At 41.3% G+C, this 25,075-nt stretch overlaps 1 protein-coding gene across 1 annotated transcript; it reads right to left on the bottom strand.

Moving 5' to 3' along the window:
• Nucleotides 1–7,835: 7,835 nt before the first annotated feature.
• LOC147447572 (uncharacterized) lies at nucleotides 7,836–8,586 on the bottom strand. The gene is made up of 2 exons (XM_086523642.1): nucleotides 8,212–8,586; nucleotides 7,836–8,099 (listed from the first exon to the last, which is right to left on the bottom strand). The coding sequence occupies exons 1-2, from the start codon at nucleotides 8,584–8,586 to the stop codon at nucleotides 7,836–7,838; spliced, it is 639 nt and encodes a 212-aa protein (XP_086379768.1).
• Between the last annotated feature and the right edge of the window lie 16,489 nt (nucleotides 8,587–25,075).

Raw genomic sequence — 25,075 nt, 5'->3', positions numbered from 1 at the left:
GATCAACATCTGACTGACTACAATCCGACTTACTACATATCCGATGAAGCATATCCAACCGACTAACAAAACAAATTTGACTAACTACTAAACTAACTAATATGCTTGTCAACACATGGCACGCCCCTGCGGTGGATCTCCCAGAAATCCAACTCGAATCCACATATCTCATGATCAGAAAGAGATAGACAAAAATACTGAGTCTTTACCACCCTAAATTGCAGAACCTTCTTTGGCAACATCTTCAGTTAACACTTCATGAACTTGATCTCCAGCATCTGCAACAACTGCAAAGTCCTGTTGAGGTGCACTCTCCATAAAAATATCTCGCACATTTGACTTCTGAACTTGATCATCAGCCTGCAAAGTCTAAACAGAAACATCCACTAACTTCTTCAATACAGAACCTGATCCAAACATATGTTCTTCCTCTTTATTCAACTCTTTTCCCTTGTAATCCTGCAATTGTTCTAGATAAATCTGCTTCTCTTTCTTCAAGTGTTCCACTGTCTCCGACAAATCAGCTTCATAAGAACTGACAAATCCCGCTTTCAGAGCTTCATAAGGATATTTGACAATTGAAGTCAATCTCTCTCTCATGGCCTTCCACGCATCTTGCATCCCTTCTACCAATTGCTGCCTGACCAAATTCAGATCTCCTTCTTCCATAAGTACTCCAGTGCCATTTACATCTTCTTGAGCCAACACCTGCTTCTCTAATTCCTATAAAGGTTTCAACCTCTGTTGAAGCATCTCATTTTGTACCTGTAATTCTGTATTTTTGACAGAAATCTGATCCAATTCAGAATTAACTCTACTTTCCAGTCTTTTGTCCAATCCTGAAACATACCCAAGGACAATTTAACCTTGGCTACTTCCTGTTGATATAGTTGTAACTGAAGCTGCATTTCTTGTTGATGTCTTTTTTTCATTTCCACTAGTTCCAATTTCAGAGCTTCCGCTAATGCCGACTGCTGCTGTAGCATGACTTTTGAAACATCAGAATCTGCTACACTTTGTAATTGATCTTCCATCTGCTGCTGCTGATGTGTAACAAAGCCATGTTAAGCCTTAAGCATTTTAACAGCCGTTGATACATCAGAAACATTAATTTCAGACTTTGATGTAGAACTTGGACCAACTGGAGAGAAGTCCAAGGATTTGGCTACTTCATGCACATAAGCATCCAATTTCCTCTTTTTAGGCATTGCGAAAGTCTTTCCTATAATGTTGCTTGGTGTTTGGGCATCGACATCCAAATTTTTCAATAGATCACCCATGAGTAAGTTATACTCAGGACTATCCAAGACCATTTTTGCCTCTTGCTCAGCATAACTTGCATCAATCAAATCTTGTAAAGTCTGCAATTTGTCTCCACCACCTGTAGTGCTAGCTGATTTCTCAGGTATTTTAATCTGATCATGTACTGGAGTTGACTCAAGACTAGGAGTCATAACAGACATTGAAATCTCCCTTGTATCCACTCTTTGAGCAAAAGCAAACACAGCTGAAAGAAATGCTGATAGCCTACTGCTACACCGTGTCTTCCTCTTATCCAGTCTGAAAATCTCTGCATGGATTCTCTCATAAACCCAGTGAGCCCAGCTAACTTTACCCCCATTCTTAGCAAAACATAATGCTGCCCAATTGTCTTTAGACATGTAGTCATACTTGGCTAGAAAACAAACCCTTTCTAAGAACTACTTAAGTTGTTCTTTTCTACAAGAGTCCAGATTTTTTAACATGAAATACTGTCTAACCCCTTCCCTTGGACCAAACTCTTTTTTCAAGTCTTCATCAGAACATTTGGGTGATGTAGTTATAGAGGTGAAAGGAAGTTGAAATACCTGTGCAACTGCTGGAATTAGGGTTGTAGAGACACCACACAGCTTGGAGAAGACGAAGGAAGCTCAAGGCACACAATAGAGAGTGTGTTACTTAGTGTGCAATGGAAAGATAGATAGCCCTAGAGTGATGGGCATATATACAATGCTCGAGGGAAAAAACATCCTAAAGATGGAAAAAATGTCCCTGTGGTCCTAGTGTGCTCACACACATCACTACCACATGTACATGGTAACAAATCCTCCCTGGAGTGATGCGGTGAACGAGAGCTGGCAAGGGAAGTGCCATGCCCTGAGGACATGATCAGTCCACAAAGGGGAGTAAGCCCAAAGCTTTGTGGAAAGCTTCAAGATTCTCACGAGACAATGCCTTTGTGAAAAGATCTACGAGGTTGTCATGTGTTGGCACATAAGCCAAGCTGATCTCTCTTGCTGAGAGCCTCTCCCTGACATAGTGGTAATGCACCTCAATGTGCTTTGTGCGAGCATGAAAAACTGGGTTCCTAGCAACTGCCAATTTACTCTGACTGTCAATGTAGATAGTGTTGGCAGTGTCCTCTCCAACACCCAAATCAGCCATAAGGCGTCTGAGCCATACACACTCAACCGTAGCTGTGAAGACTGCCCTGTACTTAGCCTCACAACTCGAAGTGGCCACAGTAGGTTGTTTCTTGCTCAACCATGATATACATCAACTAACCAAGCATGAAACAAAAACCACTAGTGGACACTGGCGTGTCAAAACAACCAGCCCAATCTGAGTCCGAAAAAGCATGTAAGCCTCGCGGCAATGATCGCCCCTTGGGATAAAACAAGCCAAGATGTAATGTGCCACTAAGGTAGCGAAAAATCCTCTTGACAGCCTACCAATGCTTAGACCCTGGGCTATACATAAATCTGTTGACCTGTGAGACTGCAAATTGAATATCCGGCCTCGTGTTGGATACATAAATGAAGCAGTCAACAGCAGTTTGATAAAGAGTGACATCAACAAGATCGCCAACATCATGTAGACTCAACTTCAAACCTGTTTCCATGGGAGTGGCAATAGGTTTGCAATCCTCAAGTCCAAACTAACATAGCAATGTCTTTATGTATCTTTTTTGACACACGCCAATACCACCATCATACTGCTTAAACTATATACCCAAGTAATGATGCAACAGCCCCAAATCTTTCATCTTGAAAGTAGCATTCAAATCAGCCTTAAATTCAGCAATATGTGTCTCATTTGGTCCAGTGAGATCAGAAAATCATTGACATAAAGAACCACAATGAGAAGTACATCACCCTCACCCTTTACATACAATGTGCTTTCTGTTGGACTGTTAACGAAAGCCTCGTTTGACCAAATGAGTGTCAGCTTTCTCATGCCAAGCACGAGGAGATTACTTCAACCCATACAAAGCCTTCTTACATCTACACACTTTGTCCACTTGTTCTTCTATGACAAAACCGCGAGGCTGCATTACATAAACTTCCTCAAATATGTCACCATTCAAGAAAGCAGTAACAATGTCTGATTGATGTACATCCCAACCAAAATGAGCTGCCAATGCACATAGAAAACGCACAGTAGTCATACGACAAGTGGGAGAAAAAGTCTCTTCATAATCTATGCCTTTTTGCTGTGCATAACCCTTTGTAACAAGTCGAGCCTTATGGCGATCGATCTCACCATCCGGCTTGCGTTTCAACTTGTAAACCCACTTCGTACCAATGGCCTTTTTGCCAGGAGGCAAATCACATAAAGTCCATGTGTCATTTTCTATAAGTGCATCGTATTCTGATTGCATGGCAGCCATCCAATTTTTAAAATTCTGTGCTTCATCAAAGGACAGAGGCTCCTCAAAATCATGTAAGCTAGACACAGCCAAAGCATAACAATCTGATGCATAAGATGCATGGCGAGAGCCTGAACAAGTACAACTAGACAAAGGTGCATCCAATTTACTGTCACGCAAAGTGTGCACCAGCCATTTTGGCATACCTCTAGCCTGCTCATTTTCAGCCCTTTCCTCATCAAGTACATCATGTACATCTGCATCAGTAATAGGCTGATTTGTAACATTTTCAAAAACCCCTATAGGCTGTACATTTGCCTCATTGGAACTTACATTCGTATTTCCACTACTCAAAAGAGGCAGCAAAGTGTCATAAATGTCCTGTGAGCTTACATTATTGTCTCTAGTACATAACAGCAAGGGTTGAACAGAATCTTCCACAAACACTACATCCCGTGAAACCAGAATATGTTTTGTTTGCAGATGATACAACCTGTAACCTTTGCTTTCAACACTATAACCAACAAAAATACATTTGACAACCTTATCATCAAATTCTCTGTGCTATGTTTGTGGCACCAAAGCATATGCCAAACAACCAAAAACACGCATGTGCTCAATAGAAGGCTTTCTATCATGCCATGCTTCATATGGAGTAATAGACTGCAAAGCTTTCGTAGGACACTTGTTTAGTACATAAGTGGCACACATGATGGCTTCAAGCCAAAAATAATGCGGCAAAGCTTGACTTTTGACCATACATCGTGCCATTTCCGTAAGTGACCTGTTTTTTCTCTGAGCAACACCATTTTGCTGAGGTGTATAAGGCACTGTCTGTTGGTGTTTTATCCCACGACTAGCCAGAAATGCATTAAATTCATGAGACATATACTCCCCCCCTTGATCGGAACGGACGGTGCCCATAGTACATTTCGATACATTTTCAGCCATAGCCAAAAATTGTTTGAAGCACATAAAAACTTCAGACTTCGCTTTAAGCGGAAATACCCATGTATGCATGGAGTAATCATCAATCAAAGTCACGAAGTACAGGTAATTGCCCAAGGACGGAGTTTGCATGGGCCCACAAACATCACTATGCACAAGCTGCAACCTACATGTGGCCCGAACTGAACCATCCTTTAGAAACTTAGAATGCTACATCTTACCTAAAATACACCCTTCACAAACATGTTTGACAGGTGCTTTAAGAGGCAGCAAAGAAGCAACCATATCAGATTTCTACAAACGTAGCAAACTGGCAAAATTCAGATGACCAAAACGTGCATGCCAAAGTTTTGCATCTGAAATAGCCCTTGAATCTGCAACAGCATTTGCAAAATTTTTCCCACACTTGTCATACAAAGTGAGCTTATACAGCCCACGACACAAAAGGCCAGATGCAACAATACATCCACCAAAACTGAGATCATGAACTGTACATCTGTCATCCACAAATTTGACTACAAGTCCAAGTCTAGGAAGTGCGGATACAGACAAGAGATTCTTCTTGATCCCAAGTACATAAAGTGCATCAACAAGTGTGAAAGAACTGCCATTAGAAGCAGTAAGCACAATCTTTCCTGAACTGGATAAGAGGCATTGTTGGCACAAGTGACATAATTCCCATGAGGGACAGACTCGAGAGAGGTGACCAATTCACTATGTGAGGTAATGTGCTTTGTAGCACCACTATCGAAATACCACACATGTGAATCTGCAGCAACTGACAAGCATGCATCATGGACAACAGGATTGTAAGTGCACTTTGCACTAAAAGCCCATTGTGCATCGACATCAGCATCACAGTCTCCTTTCACAGAAGACTCAACAATGGCTGCATTTGTAGTGGAACCAACATTTGCAATGGAACCACCCTCTTTCTTCTTAGCCTCTTTGGCCTTCAACTTAGGACACTGCTTGATCAAGTGATCATTAGCTTTACAATAATGGCAACGCATCTTCTTTTTGCCCTTATCACTAGAATTGTCAGACGAAGTGCTGCCAGCAAAAGTATTAGGAACATAAGTTTTGCCACTCGTAGCAGAACCATAAGAAGTGGTTGCATTGATGTTACCACCCTTTCTTTGAGAAGCAATAAAAGCCTATTCAACTGCACGCTGTCTGGTCCTGTTTTTTATGGAAAGTGACTCTTGCAACAACAATGTGCATAATGCATCAAACTTGACAACTTCTGGATTTCCTTGGGTCATAAGTCTCCAAAGTACTAGAAAACGTCTGGTAAGAATCTGGTAAGGCATCAAGAACAGTCTGCACAAGGGAAATGTCTGAAATGACTTCACCTACAGAAATAAGTTGCTCATTGATATCCTTGACACTAGCAAGAAAAGTGTCCATATCATCTTCCTCATGCATAATCTTCGACTCCAGCTCTGTATGCAGCAAAGAAATTGTAGCCTCATTGCGGCTTGCATAAAGACCAGCCAAAATATCCCAAGCCTGTTTTGAAGATTTTGCTGAACGCATGTGAGGAACAATGGCGCTTCACAGACAACGCAATCAATGCATGAGCCTGCGCATCCTTTACATCCCAACAAGCTTGTTTTGCCGTAGGCAAAACAACTCTAATAACATCAATCCTTGTAGCAAGACTTGCAACATCCTCAACATCGCCTACATCCTCAGAACCAGGACGTACATCAATGCCCTTCACAATATTCTAGACGCCCTTTGACACAAGAACGTGTTGCATCATATAAGCCCACATAGGGTAATTGTCCCCATCCAACTTGTCCTCAGCAGAGCAAACATCTTGAAGACATCTGTGTTGTTGTCAGCCATGGTAAATGTTGCACCTGATGTGAAAAGTGCTCGAAAATAGGAGAAACAAAGCTGGAACAACACGTGCTATATAGCACAAACCATAGAAGACTGTAAGGCACCTGTTATGTAGAAAACCGCACTGACAGAAACTCTGCACAAAATGACAAAATAGCCTGTGCAGTACTGCCTGTAGTGGAAATGGAGGCTGAAATGAGCCCGAATGCGTGTACTGGAGCAGCTGGCGACTAAGCCCGGAAAGACGCAACCTGCTCAGATACCAATTGTTGGAATTAGGGTTGTAGAGAAACCACACAGCTTGGAGAAGACGAAGGAAGCTCAAGACACACAATAGAGAGTGTGTTACTTAGTGTGCAATGGAAAGATAGATAGCCCTAGAGTGATGGGCGTACTAACAGAAACTCTGCACAAAATGACAAAATAGCCTGTGCAGTACTGCCTGTAGTGGAAATGGAGGCTGAAATGAGCCCGAATGCGTGTACTGGAGCAGCTGGCGACTAAGCCCGGAAAGACGCAACCTGCTTTGATACTAATTGTTGGAATTAGGGTTGTAGAGAAACGCACACAGCTTGGAGAAGACGAAGGAAGCTCAAGACACACAATAGAGAGTGTGTTACTTAGTGTGCAATGGAAAGATAGATAGCCCTAGAGTGATGGGCGTATATACAATGCTCGGGGGGAAAAACCTCCTAAAGAGGGAAAAAATGCCCCAGTGGTCCTAGTGTGCTCACACACATCACTACCACATGTATATGGTAACAACAACCACACCTGAACTGAGATTTACCTTTTCCGATAGCTCCTCCGGTCTTCCTCAATAGTTCCATTTGTGTCTTGGCATAGATGTTTGCCTTCCATTGACTCCAGGGAAGTGTAGCAAACTCATACAAGCTAACTGCCTTCAGCCATCTCTCATTGCGTTCTGCCTGACAGTCAATCTCCACTTTAAAATTTGTGAATGGCTCCATGAGGCACTGCAACATCTTGCTAGAGGATAAAGGAGTTGTTTCCTCTTCTGGGAGCACTTCAACATCATCCTCTGGATCAGACACATCCACTTTGAGTGTGACACCTTTCCTCCGAGGGTGCAACTTACATGCATTACCCTGCTCATCATCTTGCGAAGGTCTCATCACTGAACCTGCTTTTGCTTTAGGCATGGTGGGCGTAGAAGGAGAAGAAAGCTTAAAGGGCTACTCCGAATACATGCGGATCGGCTTACATGATTCACACAAGCACAACAACATCTAAAAGTGTATGAGGTGATTACCACCTCCCTAACTCTTATGATAGCACTTAGTGGAGAGCACTTTGCACACTCTTCCATGCCAAATTTGAATTCTGAACGTTTTTTAAATAATCCGATGAGTTGCAATCCGATCCAGTATATTCCAAGCAAGCAGACTCAGAGCCAGTGAAATCCGACCCAGTATCTTACTGAATCCCTATATTTTTTTGATGAAGGTTCATTAGTAACCTGCTCCACATTATTGGGAAAAAATCCAATAGCTTCACAGAAGGCAGCATTTGGAACAGTAGGTTTAAGCCATTCCAAATGAGGTGGCTTTCCCTGAAACTTCTTTAACATGAACCCATTGATAGGTTTATCCACTCTAGTGCCAAATCCATCTGCCACAATGAATGTTCCCTGACCTAAGTCCTTCATAATCTGTATGGTCCTTTATATCTCAAGTTCATCTTTCCAGGATGAGGAACCTGGAGTTGTATAGCATAACCCAATCTCCCACTTGGAAAACTTTGAATTTGACTTTCATGCTTACCCAAGCTTTCCTTCTTCTCTGAATCACCTCTGAAGTGTATGAGCTGACCAACCTGTCTTCCTCCAGTTGCATTAAATACTTGCTTCTGTGTTGAACTGATAACTTTGGAGTCATTTTCTCAGCACTAATTTGGAGGCTAGTTACCACAAACTCCATATGGACCACATCTTCAAGACCATACACTAGTCTGAAAGGAGTCATACCTGTTGTTACCTTGAAGGCTAATCTGAAAGACCACAAAGCAGAATCTAGCTTTTTATCCCAGCCTTTCTTATTTTCTTGAACAATCTTCTTCAAAATTTTAATGAGTGTTTTATTGGTACTTTTAGCCTGTCCATTGGCCTGGGGATGATAAGCTGTAGATTTTTTGTGCATAATCATGTGGGTTTTAGTTAACTCAGAAATTACTTCATTTAGAAAATGTGTCCCTCTATCACTGACCAATTCAACAAGACAACCAAACCTAGTCATAATGTTGTGATACAGGAACTTTGCTACACTCTAAGCCTTGTTATCTTTTAAAGCCACGGCTTCCACCCACTTAGTGTAATAATCAGTAGCAACTAAAATGTATTTGCACCCCTTACTAGTTGTAGGCTTTACTGGTCCCACAAAATCCGTACCCCATTTTTGAAATGGTTCCAATGGTAATATAGGATGATTTGTCATCCTGTCCCTAGAATCTGGTTGACCAAACTGTTGACATACCACACAACCTTTTGCATAGGAATGAGCATCCTTCAATACAGTAGGCCACCATAAACCAACTTGTAATATCTTTTTTCCTGTGATATCCCCTGAGAAATGACCTTCTGCTGCTCCAAAATGAGCTTCTTGCAACACAGTTGATTGCTCAAAATTTGGTACACATCTCCTAATTACATGATCAATCCCTTTTGAATATAAAGCTCCAAAAATAACAAAAAAGGTCTGCTAGTGAGAGAAAATTTCCTTCTTGAAGGAGTACGAGCGGAAGTGTGACGCGAGAGAGAGTGTGAGAAGAAGAGCACGACGATATGGTGAACTCGCTCTACTTTAAATGCCCTCACACAAGAATCTCAGAGTCTTTGGCTGTGAGGCATATACTCACGTTCCAAAGGAATTTAGGAACAAACTTGAGCCAAAGAGTAGAAAGTGCATCTTTCTAGGCTATGGTAATTCTGGTGAGATGGGGTACAGACTTTGGGATCCCCAATCCAGAAAGGTTGTCCGCAGCTGTTGAGCCAGCAGAGGATCACACCCACATTTTTGCTCACACTCATCATTTTTGTAACCATTGATTGTAATAAATGTCTTTCCGACATTGATTTTGATTGGAGCCATTCATTAAGTAGCGGGACTCAATTGAGTTTCCAGCTTGTAATTCCAAAGTAATTTCACTTGCTGATGTAATTAGTTAGAGATGTTCTCACCTCCAAGGCTGAGGTATATAAACCAAAGTTTTGTAACCTAAAGGTAGAGTTTTATTTAATCAAAGTGAGTTTTTGGAGCGCCGTGACTGTGTCTGAGAGAGAGAGAGAGAGAGAGAGTCTTATCTACTTGCTACGCGAGCTACGGAGCCGCCATTGGAGAAGCGACACCGCCATTGTGTTAGCAACAGAGAGAGCTACGCACAGATACCAAGAGTGCGCACTATCGGCTTCTATGTGTGGTAAGTTCCTATGAGCTTCAGTGTGAGTTTTCTTCCAACTCGTGTGTCGGAATGGAGCGTGCATCATATCTATAGAACCACAACGAGTAGAGCTAAGCATTAGTACCATCGGGGTCAAGTTTCGGTCACCTGTATTTTTCGGCCTGTCTTCATACGCATTTACCGCACAGAGTGATTATAGGTTGATTTTGCAGTTCAAGTCTTTAGGGTGTTGTTCTTACCTAGTGTATAGACTTCCCCTTGAGTTTGAGATCGATTCAATGATTCTAGATCCTGTTTCGTATAGCATTCGTTCGTAGTACGGATTTCAGTCACTTGCGTATTTTAGAACTTAGATTTGATTTCCTTAGTAGTGATTGTCGTTAGAAGGTCGAGTAGGTGATTCGACACCCACCTAGTTGTTTCCATGCGCCTGCGGGTCAAGCTCTGTCCTCGTCTGACAAATTCTGTTGTTGGTTGAGTTCTCGCTATTTAGCTTCCGCTAGCGGCGTAACCACCTTAACATTTGGCGCCGTTGCCGGGGACGAGAGCCCTAAGTAGGTGACCTTAGACTAATCCTACGAGGTGAGTCGTATAAACTACTTTGTATACTTTAGTTAGAAAATATCTAGGAGTGGTGGACTCCGAAGATCTCGAGAGATACTAGGAAGTGGGGTATTCCTGGGTCTTCCGTGTTGACAGTATTTTTAGTTTAGCTTAGATTTGTTTGTTGTTTTGTTGGTGTTGAGTAGTTGTTGATAGAAGAAGAATTTGCTAGTCCGTGAGTGGCAGTGGATCTCTTTAAAATCACAATTACCAAACCCATTTTATGATTAGGAATAGCTTAGGTAGGACTTCATTTGATCCTGATCTAGAGCTAGTAATCATTGGAGTATTTGCTTGATATGGTTGATTGCATGTTAGATCACTAAACCGTCGAGTTAGTAGTGAAACTTGCAATAAAAAAAAGTCAGAGAAATTTTCTGTGTATCTGTGAGTTGCTGAGCACTAGAGAAAGCTTTAGGAAGGATTCTGTGCCAAAAAACTGGAAATCTGCAACTTTAGACATCATACGCGTATGATGTCTAAATGACCAAACAGAGACCAAAACAAAAATTTTGACTTTACCAAAGTGTTCAAAAGGGGGGTTATACTCTAATTTCAACTTAAAACGAGAGCATTAACACTCAAAGAAACCCAAAAAGACAAGTCGGAGTCCAAGAAACGCAAAGAATAGGAAATTTTGGAGATCTTGTTTTTACATTCAAACCTGACAAAAACACTTGAAACTCAATTATAAACATTGGAGAAGGCTTAAAACCAAAAATAGTCAAAATCTGGGACAAAAGACATCATACGCGTATAATGTCTTTTAGCACATCCACTGCTTAATTTTGATATTTGACCTGACAAGATTGTTACAAACACTGTAGAAAGCATAAATATCAAGTCTTGACCCAAATTGAGAAAAAAGACATCATACGCGTATTATGTCTTTTACCTAATTTTGGACATATTTTGATACTTTGCCAACACAGATCCATTGTAATAGCTGTCTAGAGGTTATATTTCAAGTTTCATCCCATTTGGATCATAATTGACCCAAAACAAGTCAAAAGCGGAAAATTGCCAAGAAAAGCCTAAATTAGCCATAACTTGCTCAAACAGAGTTCAAACTGAATTTTGTGAGTGGAAAGAGCATATGGGGGCTACTGAGAGTGAGCATAACCGAAATAGTCTAAATCTGTGAAAAAAGACATCATACGCGTATAATGTCTTTTTCAGCATAACTGCAACAAAATTCTCACTTGATGAAACAGAAGTTGTCCAACTGACAAGATTAAACAATCGACCAAGTATCAATCATTTTGGATCAATTCTGACCACAAAAACTTGGGAAAACAAATTGCCGAGACGGAGAAGTTAAAGTCCTTTAGGGGAATTGATGAATTTGAGATCGGGCAGGAATCTCCAGAATAACCAACCAAAACAAGGGGAACAAGCAAGTGTCATATCAACCGAGGGAAGTGTAAACCAAAGTTGGGTGCAACCATTAGAGCCGATCTTTGAAGGAAGTGCTTCTGATACTTCTTCGGAGAGATCTTATGAGATTTTCACCGAACACTTGGAACACTTGAACCTGAACAACAGAGAAAATATGGCAGCAGGATCATCAAACCCTTCAGCCACAATGAAGCTATTGTTCATAAAATACCAGTACGACAATGAACAAGGTGCCAAGATCTACAAAGATGGAATGGACCGCTATTGTGTAAAGATAGAGGAGAGACCTAGTGAGTTCAAGGACTTAGTGCCTGTGAGCTATAGCGGAGATAGATATCTAGATGACGAGGGTACCATGTACTTGGTAGTCCTAAACCCTAACATTGTGGACAAGTGGGGATTGATGGGCACCAAATCCAAAGTAGATGAAGAACTTGAGGAGAAAGCACCAATAATGAACTTCCCTGATGCGAGGTTAAGAAGAGAGAATGAAACTACAAGGATCAACACTGATAACATCTATGTGGGGCTATACAAATATAATAATGGGGAGCAAGATCTCTATTATAGATGTGAAGAACCCTACATCGGAGAGTTGACAGACCAAAAAAGACTTTATGTCTTTACCTACACACAGGGATCGGAAGTGAAAATTGCTGCTTACGACAAGTATGGGAGGCAATACTCAACAATGGGCAAGAAAGAATTAGAAGGATATACATACTTTGGGGGACCACTACATCAGTATTATGTTACTTCTAGCTCACAAAGACCAGCACCAACAAATGGAGTGCAAAACCCAATGACGACAGGAGGACAAAGAACTCAGGCTGCTGACTCTTTCAGTCAACCTCAGTACTCGAAGCCCGGACCAATGGGATCATTACATTCCAGAGAGTCAATGGATACGAATCGAGGTAGTGCAGTTCCAATCCCCACATATACCACTCCAGGTCCAAGGTTCGAAGCGGAACCATCACATTTACCTCCTAGTAGTAGATTCAGGGCAGGGGAACCGACAAGGGTAACCCATGAAGTCCATGATGCTAGAGAAAGCCTTAGCCGGGACACAGGAGCAATGAGATTGGTAGCAGACCATAGACGTATGAGACCATCTCAAGTAGCGAAGTGTATGCCAAAGAAGTATGGTGGTTCAGGAGATCCGTATGCACATGTGTCACTCTTTAAGCAAGTCTTAAGAGCTGAGCAGATAACAGATTTCCATACACAATACGAGGGATTTGGTCTTACTCTAGAAGGTATGGCATTGACATGGTTTCAACCACTGAACATAGAGGGATTCCATGACATTGATCATTTGCTAAGAGAGTTTGCTGAGGAATTCTCAAAACGAGGGATTAAGCACAATACGGTCTCACAAATATATGCTTTTAAACAAAGAGAACACGAAAAAGTGAAGGAAGCTTCACTTCGCTTCAAACAATACATTGAGAGATGTCCAGTACGTGAACGACCACAAGATGACAGACTATCTATTCTCTTTATTGAGGGACTGGGAAACGACACTCTCAAGAAGGACTTGCACTTGAAAGCTTGTACAAGTTTTGAGCAAGTAACGAGAGAGGCATTGTACTTAGTGGATAACTGTACGGTTTATGGAGAGGTGTCAGCGGATACAGATTTTGCATCCAGTAGCTCCTCCTCCGTAGCGAGCGAGACTACCACTAAAAAGAATGTTCAAACAACAACCATGCCAATTGTAGAGCAAATGATAGAAGATGCTCTAAAAAGGATGGCACCATACCAAAAACCATTGCCAAAAACACTGAAATGGTGTGCTATTGAACAAAAATGGACAAACCATCCAACAGAGGAGTGCTATTATAACAAAGGGTATGTAAGGGAGCGTCAGTATGCACCTCCTGCTCAATTAGCACCACCTCAAGTACATCCAGTACCTCGATACCCAACGGGAAATGTACCAGGACCTATGGGGATAGAAAGACCGCAACCGGTATTGGGACAACAACCACCTTTACCAGGAGCAAGACCAGTAGGCATTAGATATGCACCAACCTTAGAGAATCAGGAAGAACAAGCCTTAGTGCCTGTTCAAGCCTATTATGAAGAATCTGGTGCACACATGTCTCCAACTGTGTATTACCCACCAGAAGAACCCAAACAACCAGAACCATGGGGCATGATTGGGAATGTTGGCATACCAACAGTTATAAGTGCTTCTGATGAAGAGAGATACAATTTGGACGCAAGAACATTGATGTTCATAGCTCATGGAGGGTTAACAGGACAAAGACCATCCTATCCACAAAGGACGAATCAAATGGGACCAAGACCAGCACTAGGACCCTGTTACAAGTGTGGAGGTGACCATCTGATGAATGTTTGTCCACATACAAAAATCATTAGAATTAACGCTTATTGCACTGAGTGTGGGGTTACTCACTTCATTGAGGATTGTTCAAAGAATCCAAACAAAGTGCAAAAGACTACATTGAATATGCTAGAAACTATTCCTACCAGCAGTGGGTCTGAAAATGAAACTCTGATACCAACGCAAGTTGTTACTAGAGCTCAAGCTAAGAAAACCACTAAAGAACCTGAGAATGGAAAGTTAGCAACTGAAGTGGTTAGTCAAGGACCGCGGAGTCAGAGAAACACATGGAAAGCTAGAAAAGCACGCATGAAGTTGAGAAAAGAACGTGAAGACGCTATTCTAGCTGAGGAACTAAAGCGAACTAAAGATAGATTAGAAAAACTTGAGAGTCAAAACGGGAAACGAGAGATGAGCCCGAAAAGAACGAAACAAAACAGTATCAAAGAAACAACGAGCTTAAGCTCAGGGGGATCAGTGCTAGTCGACAAAGTACACGAACCATTGGACGCACTGATGAGAGCTTACGAAGCTAGGTTAAAGAACAGCCAAACACAAGAACAGAGGTGGATGACATACCCAAACGTGGAATTGGAAAAGCAGAGACTTGAAATGTGCCAGAGAATGATCGAGACTGCACAAGCCTTATTAGAACCACCAAAAGAAACAATGAATTGTGGAACGGAAAACCCAATTTAGCAAGAGACTATCGTTTCACGGGTAGCTGAAAAGACTCCCAGTGCACAAAAGCCTGAAATTACACACAAGGATGACCGCATAGTATTGAACACAACTGATCAGGAGATAGAGAGTTTTCATCCAGTCATACAGAGGTCTTACGGAAGAGATGAGGATTACAATGAATTTTGGAAACAAGTGAGAGAGGCAAACTTTGCAAACGAGCTAAGTTGCCAAGCTAATCAGACAAATTGGGAAAAGGACATCAGGAATCCTCCCATAGTGGAATTTGAGGCAGGATCTCAAGTGGACTTGGATCTGTAATCTTACTGGGGAGATGGGGGCTCTGTTAGAACAATGGAGAGCAAACCTCACTCACTGAATACCTTACCTTCATACTTAGGAGAGTATGAAGCAAAATCCGAGACTAGAGCACTTCCCTCACGAAGAATCTCATCAGAAAAAGTCATGGACTCGCAAGGATTGATAGAGATCTTGTCAACACCAGTGACATGCACTATCACTCTAGCTGAGCTTTTGAGGCTAAGACCACATATGTGGACCACTGTAGGAAAATGCTTGGAGAAATTTGGGATAAAAGACCCAACATCGAGACTGCAAGAGGGTATACAAGAGCTGAGTAAACCACAAAAGAACGCTAAGCCTGTACCCTTAAACAAGGTCGGAGAGTATTGCGAAGGTGAAGAGGGGAATACAACCTTACCAGTTGAATTCCAAGGAGTGAACACGATGGCAATACTAGACAGCGGAGCTGGGTAGCCATTGCTACAAAAGAAATCTGGAAAAAATGGGGGAAACCAGCAATAAGGAAGACTAGGTTGAAACTCCAATTAGCAGATGGACACATGGAGAAACCTATGGGGTTATTAGAGAAAGTCGTAGTGACTTCTTGCGGCATTGAATACGAACATACTTTTGCTATTGTCGATTTTGGCAAGGAGAATAACTATGATATCATATTGGGAAGACCATTCATGAGACAATTGAAAATGGTCCAAGATTGGGGCTACGATCACATATACCTGAGAAATATGGAAACCACTACACGTGTGAACCTCAGAGACCATAGCTACAAAGATGTGAACCGAACACCGGTAGAGGAGTTTGATTCAGCTACTTTGGCGGGATTCGAATTTCCAGCTTGGTTAGGTAAGCCCAAGGAGTTATGGATGTGTGGAGCCTCGAAATGTGGAAGTCTGAGGCGAGAAGAATATGTTTTAGAAAGGGCTATCGAAGACGAAACTTATATAGGAGAACCCTTTCCAGAGGACACACTTGAACCATTAGAATGGACACACATTCTAGCAACCCTAGATGTTTGTGCAATTCCGGATGGTCCCACAACGAAATTTTGCGACAAGGACGAGTACCACGTGGTTCCGTACTTCATGTTGAGAACTGTACTCGAAAAAGAAACTGAAAAGAACGATACACTGGAAAAGGAAGAAGAAGAAGAGGTGTTTCACGACATTCCCGATCATCCTGAGTGGGGAAATGAAGCAGACAACGAGTCAACGGACAATTCAAGCGGAAACGAAGAAACTATAACGGATGTCCGATTTTATGATTTTCCGAACCAAACTAAACAACGCCAGAAACACTATAGAGCAAAAAAAAAAACAAAAGGGTTTAGAACCAATCCGATGCCTAGAATAAGAGGAAAAATCAATTCCTAATGCTAGTAAAGGCTGAAGATTGTGTTAAGGACAAGATTTCTGGAAGAATGAGAGGCAAGATCAAAAGAGCTTACGAAAAGACAAAAGAGGCTCAAGAAATCAAGTTCAAAGGAATGGAATGAAAAAGAAAACAGAAAAATCAGAAAAGAACAAGCGCAACAGAGAACACACGGAGTCCAAGTTAGAACGTAGAAACAAGTACAGAGAGCTCAAGAAAACTCTGAAAGAAGTTTGGACGACAGAATTTGAGAGTGGAGAGGACGAAAACGCCAAAATCAAGGAAAACATGGATGTTCCCTCTCACTATAGGAAATTCACAATAGAGGATAGGAAGGTGGTATTAACCCAACCTATTCGAGAGAGAAGGGAGAACGAATCTTATGACGGACCGGAGGATGCAAAAAAAGTTGATTTAGCACTCCAGGTGAGACACCTAGACCGGTGTACATAGCCACAGATTTGTCTGCACAGCGAGGAAGAGAGACTTTTGAGTCTTCTCAGAGAGTATAGGGATGTGTTTGCATGGTCTTATAAGGACTTAAAGGGAGTTGATCCATCGATATGCCAACACACAATCCCACTGAAACAAGACGCAAAGCCTAGCTGACAGAGACCATACACATATAATGATACATTTGCTAAGCGAATCAAAGAAGAGATAGATAAGCTAATGGAAGCTGAATTCATATACGAGATTGAACACACCGATTGGGTATCTCCGATTGTGGTAGTACCCAAGAAGAACGGAAAACTCCGAGTGTGTGTCAACTTAAAGAAAGTGAATGCTGCAACAATCAGGGACAATTATCCCCTGCCGATAACTGATCATGTTCTAGAGCGTGTATCAAGGAAAACAGCATACCCTTTTCTTGATGGTTTTTCAGGATATAATCAGCTAGCCATAGCACTGGAAGATCAACATAAAACAGCTTTTGCAACGGAGTGGGGAATTTATGCTTATCGGGTTATGCCTTTTGGTCTAACCAATGCTCCCGCAACCTTCCAGAGGCTGATGACGCATGCTTTCAAAGAATACTTGAGGTTGTTTCTAGAAATATACATGGATGACTTATGTGTACATTTTCTTCTGAGAGATGAGCATCTAGAACACCTAAGAAAAGTATTTGAGAAATGTAGGACATATCGCATTTGTCTCAATCTTGAGAAATATTTGTTTATGGTCCGACAGGGCAGAATTCTGGGACATATTGTCTCACAAAATGGAATATCCACGGATTTAGAGAAGATAAAAGTTATAGTGGATATGCCTAGACCAACCAATGCGAAACAAGTACATAGCTTTATGGGACATTGCGGATATTATAGACGATTCATTTACATGTACGCTATAATAGGCCAACCACTTTACAGGCTAATAGTGAACTTTGAATGGACAGAGGAGTGTGAGGAATCGTTCAAGAAATTGAAAGAGGCACTCATTACTGCTCCAGTCTTGAAATCACCAGATTGGGAGAAGATATTCCATGTGCATATAGATGCTTCGGCATATGCAATAGGATGCATTCTAGCTCAGCCAGAAGAAGGAAACATGGAATTTCCTATCTGTTATGCCAGTCGACAGCTCAACACTACAGAGAAGAATTACACCACAACAGAGCGAGAAGGATTAGGAATGATATATGCTGTGAAAAAATTTCGGCATTATCTTCTAGCCAACAAGTTTGTGTTTTTTACGGATCACCAAGCCTTGCTCTACCTAGTGAATAAACCATGCAATACCGGGAGAATAGTGAGATGGTTCATTATCTTACTGGAATTCGACTTCACGGTAGTAGTAAAGAAAGGAAAAACACATCTTAGAGCTGATCATCTTTCGCGATTGACGAATGGAGAAGACCCTATAGGAGTAGATGACGACATGCCAGATGCGTACTTGTTCAACATAGAAATGATACCGAAGTGGTCTCAAAATGTCGTTAACCTATTAACCTATGGAGGAGAGTTCGATAGAAGAGAATACAACCAGAAACATATTGCTATTCAGCAATCCAAGAATCTTCAATTGGTTGCAGGAAGGTTGTATCAATTGGGAAATGATCATGTTTTACGACTATGCATCAATCCTGAGGAATATAATATATATCTGCGCGAAGCACATGTTCAGGAATGTGCATTTCATTGTTCAAGAAGGAACACATATAGGAATTTGTTACAATTGGGAGTCTATTGGCAAGGAATGAAAGAAAGCGTACATGAATATGTCACTGTATGTATTGTATGTTCATCGAAATCGCCAGCAGAGTATTCGACATTATATCAGATAATGATCGCTCCAGAATGGAGTCAGTATATTGTTGAATATCTCACAAATAGAACTTTCCCAGAAGGAACGTCAAAAGCTCGTCAGAAATCTGTAGAGACAGAAGCTAGAGATTACGCTTTAATAGGAGATCAAATCTATAAGAGAGGTAAAGACAACCAGCTTAGGATTTGCGCATCAGAGACTGAATATGTGATAATACTAGAGCAAGCTCATGGAGGAGTAGGTGGAGGCCATTTCTCAGGTGATAAGACAGCAAAACTTGTCTTAGCCACAGGAATATGGTGGCCAACATTACATATGGACGCTGAGGAATACGTTAAACGGTGCGATGACTGTCAGCGGACCAAAGTACCACTTAAAAGAGATGATATGCCTCTTAGACCAATGATGGGGGCAAGAGCTTTTGCAAAATGGGGGATTGATTATGTCGGACCCATTTCACCTCCTGCATATAAGACTCATGCACAATACATCGTTGTGGCTACAGACTATCTAACAAAGTGGGTCGAAGCAAAGGCAACTCAAAAAGCGGATGCCAGGACCACGGCACAATTTCTATATGAATACGTCTTTGTACGATATAAATTGCCAATAGAAATTGTGAGTGATCGAGGCACACATTTTATAAATGAAGTGATAGAGATCCTTCTAGATGAATTCATGGTAATCCATAGGAAATCAGCCCCGTATCATCCACAAGCAAACGGACAAGCTGAAGCAACAAACAAAACCATATGCACGGTCCTCACGAAGATTGTATCTGAGTCGAGAACTGACTGGGACCAGAAGTTGCATTCAACATTATGGGCATATAGGGTAGCATATAAAACATCAATAGAACGACCCCATATAACATGCTTTTTGGGCTAAATGCTATCTTACCAATAGAATTCTTGATTTCAACCTTAAGGGTGGCTAAGGATCTAGAGTGGACAGGGCACGAGCTTTCTGATAGAATAGATGACCTGGAAAAGCTAGACGAGCTTCGCCTAAAAGCAGTAGCTTCTATCTACGCTCAAAAAAGGCGACAAAAAGAATTTTTTGATAAGCATGTGCGGACTAAAGAGTTTAAGGTTGGGGACTATGTCCTAGTTTACACTCTGAAACAACATGCTAAGAAGCTTAAAAAGCGAGGGATGGGACCTCTGGTGATTAAAGATCTATCACCAAGTGGAGCCGTCAAGCTTGCTACATTAGACGGAGAAGAAATGCCCAATTGGATTAGTGGATGCAGAGTGAAAAAGTATCTTTTGCCGCTAACCCAAGACATGCTTCTCAAAATACATCAAGAAAAGTTGCGTGTCCAGAAAAAGAAAATGATTTTGGAGGAAGCACAAGCCGAGGCGAAGGAAAGAATGGAGAAAAGAAGACTACTACGTCAGAAACAGCGCAATGAAGGAGCAATACGAATAAACGCAGTCAGTATAATAGAAATGGATAAGGACAAAGAAGAACCCATCATTGAATGCAAAGTAGGAACCAACCAAATCAAAGCCAGAGCACTATTGGATTCAGGAGCTCAAACTAACCTACTTTCACTCAGTTTGTATAGACAATTGACAAATGACACTAAACTACAAACTGCCAAGCAAGAGTTAAAGAGTTACTCTGAGAATTCAATCAAAACTGTCGGATGCACAGTTTTACATATACAGATTAACCAGTATGTGTATCCTCATATGTTTTACGTGGTTGAAGACCAAGCTACACAACATCCATTATTGCTAGGACAACCATGGCAGAAGCAATACAATGCAATGATTGACTGGAGTTCTAAACCAGTGCTTATCAAATACGAAGGTGAAAGTCAATCAGTTAAGTTCACCAAAGGAGAAGAGCCAACTCCAAAGGACGAATCCAAAGACAAAGGTAAACAACAACCAGAGAAAAAGAAGAAGCAATGGCAACCAAAAGTTTCTATACAACCGGATTACTCTTCGACGAGGAATTCTCAACAGTGGATAAGGAAGACAAGCAATAATATAACAGCTCAACCTTGGGAAAAAACGGAGTCAAAGTTGGTGTGGAGACCAAAAAGGGTTGTGCCAGAGAACACAAAGGTCGAAAACAGAGTCTTCAATACCAGACAACAGAGTGATTCCAGACAATCAAGGACAGTGAAACAGATCTGGATTCCAAAGAAGTTCATGATGGCACAAAGCTATAGCAAGCAAATTTGGATCCCAAAGATTTGTAAACAGAAACTCCCTTTAGTACAATCAACGGAAACTCCTAGGTATTTCAAGTCGAGGAAATCAACACAAAGAACAAAGCAGGTTTGAGTCGGAAAGAGTTTGTGGCAAGCACAAGTGAAGCGGAAGCAGATTTGGATTGTAAAAAAGAACAACAAAGTAAAGAAGAATCCATCTACTGATTCTACTACCGAAGTGCCAAAACCAACCCAAAACCCGACCACCAATCCTTCAATCAAACAAAGAGCAGCTTTATTGGAAAGACTGTTGTATCATCGCTCTACAATTGCATTGGGAACTTATGACCAAAACAACTACAATGCTTCGCCCACAGACACTTCATAGTCGTCCGGGAGGACTCAGACTAGGAGGGGGGGAGGTATACAGGTATACAGGAGTTACAAAGTAGCTACAAGCGCCAAAAACAAAAATTATATTACAAGGGCAGTGTCTTACATGATTTTGCAATTTTTATGTTTGATTGCGGATATTGATAATATTTATGCCCTTATATACCTTGTTTTGCAACAAGAAGAGATCAAATGATGAATTTGGGTCTCAGACGTGTAAATATCACTAAATAAGAGTGTTTTTGGAGCTAAAAAGTGGAAAAAAGTGGTAATCCAAGTCCAGAAATCACAAATAATTGTATATTCATATACACAGAGTTACCAGCTATTTATTGTGTATGTTTGGAATTTTTTGGCTTCAATTTTCTATTTTTCTTTATTTTTTATGATTTTCTTGATAAAAGTAAAAGAAAAATAAAAAAGCAGGTGAAACGAGATCAGAAAAAAGAAAAGAATAGATAGTGATGATCCTAATGACAAGGGAAACCCATGGTAAAAATTGAGTACAATTCGGGAAAAGTTGCGGAAAGCCCGAAAAGACAGAATTTTGGCGAAGTGGACAGATTTCTCAGAAATAGGTCAAACGGAGTCCAAATTGAGAAATTTCAAATCCTAAAGTGCATTTCACGACGAGATAGGAGCACATGTCAAATTTGGTAACAAGTGATCCGGGAAGTCCGAAGTTAAGTATTTTTCACTTCACTTTCAAGCTCATTTCCACTATTACCTTCTTGGAGAGAGCAAAGAGCACACATGAGCATCCAACCTTCTACAGCCTTCTACGACTGCTACGAGAGCTCAGAGGACACCAGACATGAGAGGTAGACTCGTTGCCATAAGCTTTTGATGCTTATCATTAACTTTTGTCGCGAAAACTGACCAAAACCAAGAAACAAGAGCAGACGGAGAATGCGGTAGAATGCTAGGTAGTGGCACAACCGCCTAATCAAACCTTGCAAGAACTTATAGGTGGGTTACCCTAGTATAGAAGATGGGTTTCTAACACTCAAAGCTCGAGAAAGAACGACTGGAAAAACCCTAGGTCAACAGAGCCTGCAAGAGGCAAACAGAAAAAAGTTGTCGAAACGACACAAAACTTCTCAGGAAGCTTAACAACATCGAGGGCAATGCAACCATGGAGTATCTCCAGGTTTGGACCACCAAAAGTAGGTTGGAACAACCGATTCGGCTGCGGACACACAAAGCGTCATTTTGGCATAACGAGTGAAATTGACGACCGAATGAAATGAAACTTCACAAGCAGCTTCAAATATACATGGATGACTTATGTTTGCAAGCAAAACCCAAAAGAAAGCTGATTCACTTACCGATGGTGAAAAAGACGCTTTCGGGCAACCAAAAGGAGAAAGATGGAGAACGGGAAGCCAAAGTCAAGTTCAACCAAATAGATGGCTTCACAACATATCCAATGAGCTGGATATGCAACTCTCAAGAAGAAAAGTTGAAGAAATTCAACTCCAAGGCAAAAAGACGACTTCGGAGACTGAAATGCCTATAAGGGGGCTTTTTAGCTAAACTAATGACTTTTTAAGTTGAAAACTAGTTAGCAGGGCTTAGGGCACTAGCACAAAGCATTCTTTGCACAAAAAGACCAACATTTCAAGAAAAAACATCATACGCGTATGATGTCTCACATCATGAATTTCACATCCATTTCAACATTTGAGTGCATAGCCTCATTCCACATGTTAATCACATCCTATGAACCAAGTATCATGAGAATTGGAGTTAGAAAACCCAAGGAAAACCAAAAAGACGCAAAGTAGGCCATAAAATTGATTTTTGGTCCTAATTTTGTCAAAATAACTCCAAACTCATTGAAACTTTGTAGGATTGGTGATTAACACATCTACAAGCTATCTGGAACCAAAAAAGCATCATTTTGACACAAAAGACATCATACGCGTATGATGTCTATTTGCACTTACAGAGCCAAAACTGCTCATTTGTCATCATACATCCATTATATATATCTAATACATGCTACATATGAAATTTGGAACCATTTGGTCAAGAGGATCACCCCATTAGCCCAATTGAGGGAAAATCCTTCACCTAAAGCTTATTTTTGGCCCAACTCCAACATACTCAAGTCCAAACCAAGATTTGAGTAGATATAGTTCTTCACTAGTACATGGGGAGTCCACAGAACCAATCCCATGCAAAATTGATGAAAAAGACATCATACGTGTATGATGTCTCCAGAGCCATTTTTAGCCCAAAATCTATCCAAACTTCATAAATCCACTGAATAAGCCTATCTAAAGCCAAATCCAAGCTTATAGAGAAATTTGGTCCAAAAGTACACTAAAGACATCATACGCGTATGATGTCTCACTATGTGATTTTGCCACCTCAGGGCTTCAACCACCAAACAAAAGTGATCTACATGCCATTTGAAAGTGAACCACCAAGTTTTATCCAATTTGGATCATAAAATCCAAATCCCTTTCAAAATTTTGCCAAGAGCCGGAACTGGACTAAACTGGCAAAAACTTGACCAAATGGGATCCAAACTCAAATCCAAGCATATGATACTCATGTATACACTATCAGCTACAAGCACAACCAATATGAAGTCATTTTGACACAAAAGACATCATACGCGTATAATGTCTCCAGCATGATTTTGAGCCCATTTTGCATATTTTTTCACCTACCTTGCATCCTTAGGCCCTGAATAGCTTATGTTTCAATTTTCAAGTCATTTGGATAGTTAAAAGCTTCATTTCGGCTTTCAGTACTAAAAAGACGCTAACTTCTGAAATTGGAGTTACAGGATCCATGGATTCCGCCAAGTTATCGGCAACGAAGAGAAAAAGACTGACAATCAAAGATGCTCTTGCAGAAGCGGAACCCTTTGACATTCCAGCAGAAACCCTCAAGCCAACCAAAACTTGGGTGGAGGAAGCAGTATTGGAGAAAGCGGGGATAAAGATCTACCAGGGGACTTTCAGAGATCCTCAAGGGCAAGCGGTGGATGTACCGATGATCCCACAGGAATTGGTAGATTATAGCAGGTCAGAAGACATCAGCAAGTACCTGGAAAGGACAGACTTGCACAGTTTCTTCACCTCGAGACCATCAGGTGTGGATACAAGAAGAGTGTACGAGTTGGCAACATCCATTCAGAAGGATGGGAAAGCCACATTGATAGCCATGGATGGAGAGAAAGTAGAAGTACAGATCACTCCACAGCTCATTGTAGACGCATTGAAGCTGCACAACAAAGGGAGCTCTGTCAGGGAAAGAAGGGAGGCCATAGAGGTCTATGGATCCAAGAAACAGAATGCAACCTATGGAGATATGGCAGACCAAAGAGCGGCAACCCTTTGCCGACTGTACAACCAGTTTCTCCATGTTTGCAGTAAAAGACCGCAAAAGTATACGACACCGCCCCATGCCATTGCGACCACCATCACATGGGCATTAAAGAGCAATATGCCAAAAGAGGTGAATTACGCTCAACACATCCACGAGCAAGTAATTGCCATGCACAACGAGAAGCCAAAGTACATAGGAGGAGCGGAAATTCTGACAAGAATAGCTTATGAAGCTATTGGAGCTAGAGATCAGTGGCCAAAGGTTCCCTCCCAGAATGAGTGGCTTAGAGAAGCCGACGAGGAGGAAGAACAGCCCGAAGTATCCAAGAGGG

Source organism: Adiantum capillus-veneris, chromosome 11 (genome assembly GCF_014529385.1).
Source record: "Adiantum capillus-veneris isolate H3 chromosome 11, ASM1452938v2, whole genome shotgun sequence".
Classification (NCBI taxonomy): Eukaryota; Viridiplantae; Streptophyta; class Polypodiopsida; order Polypodiales; family Pteridaceae; genus Adiantum; species Adiantum capillus-veneris.
The sequence above is the reverse complement of the archived record's forward strand: the minus strand, read 5'-3'. Positions and strand labels throughout refer to the sequence as shown.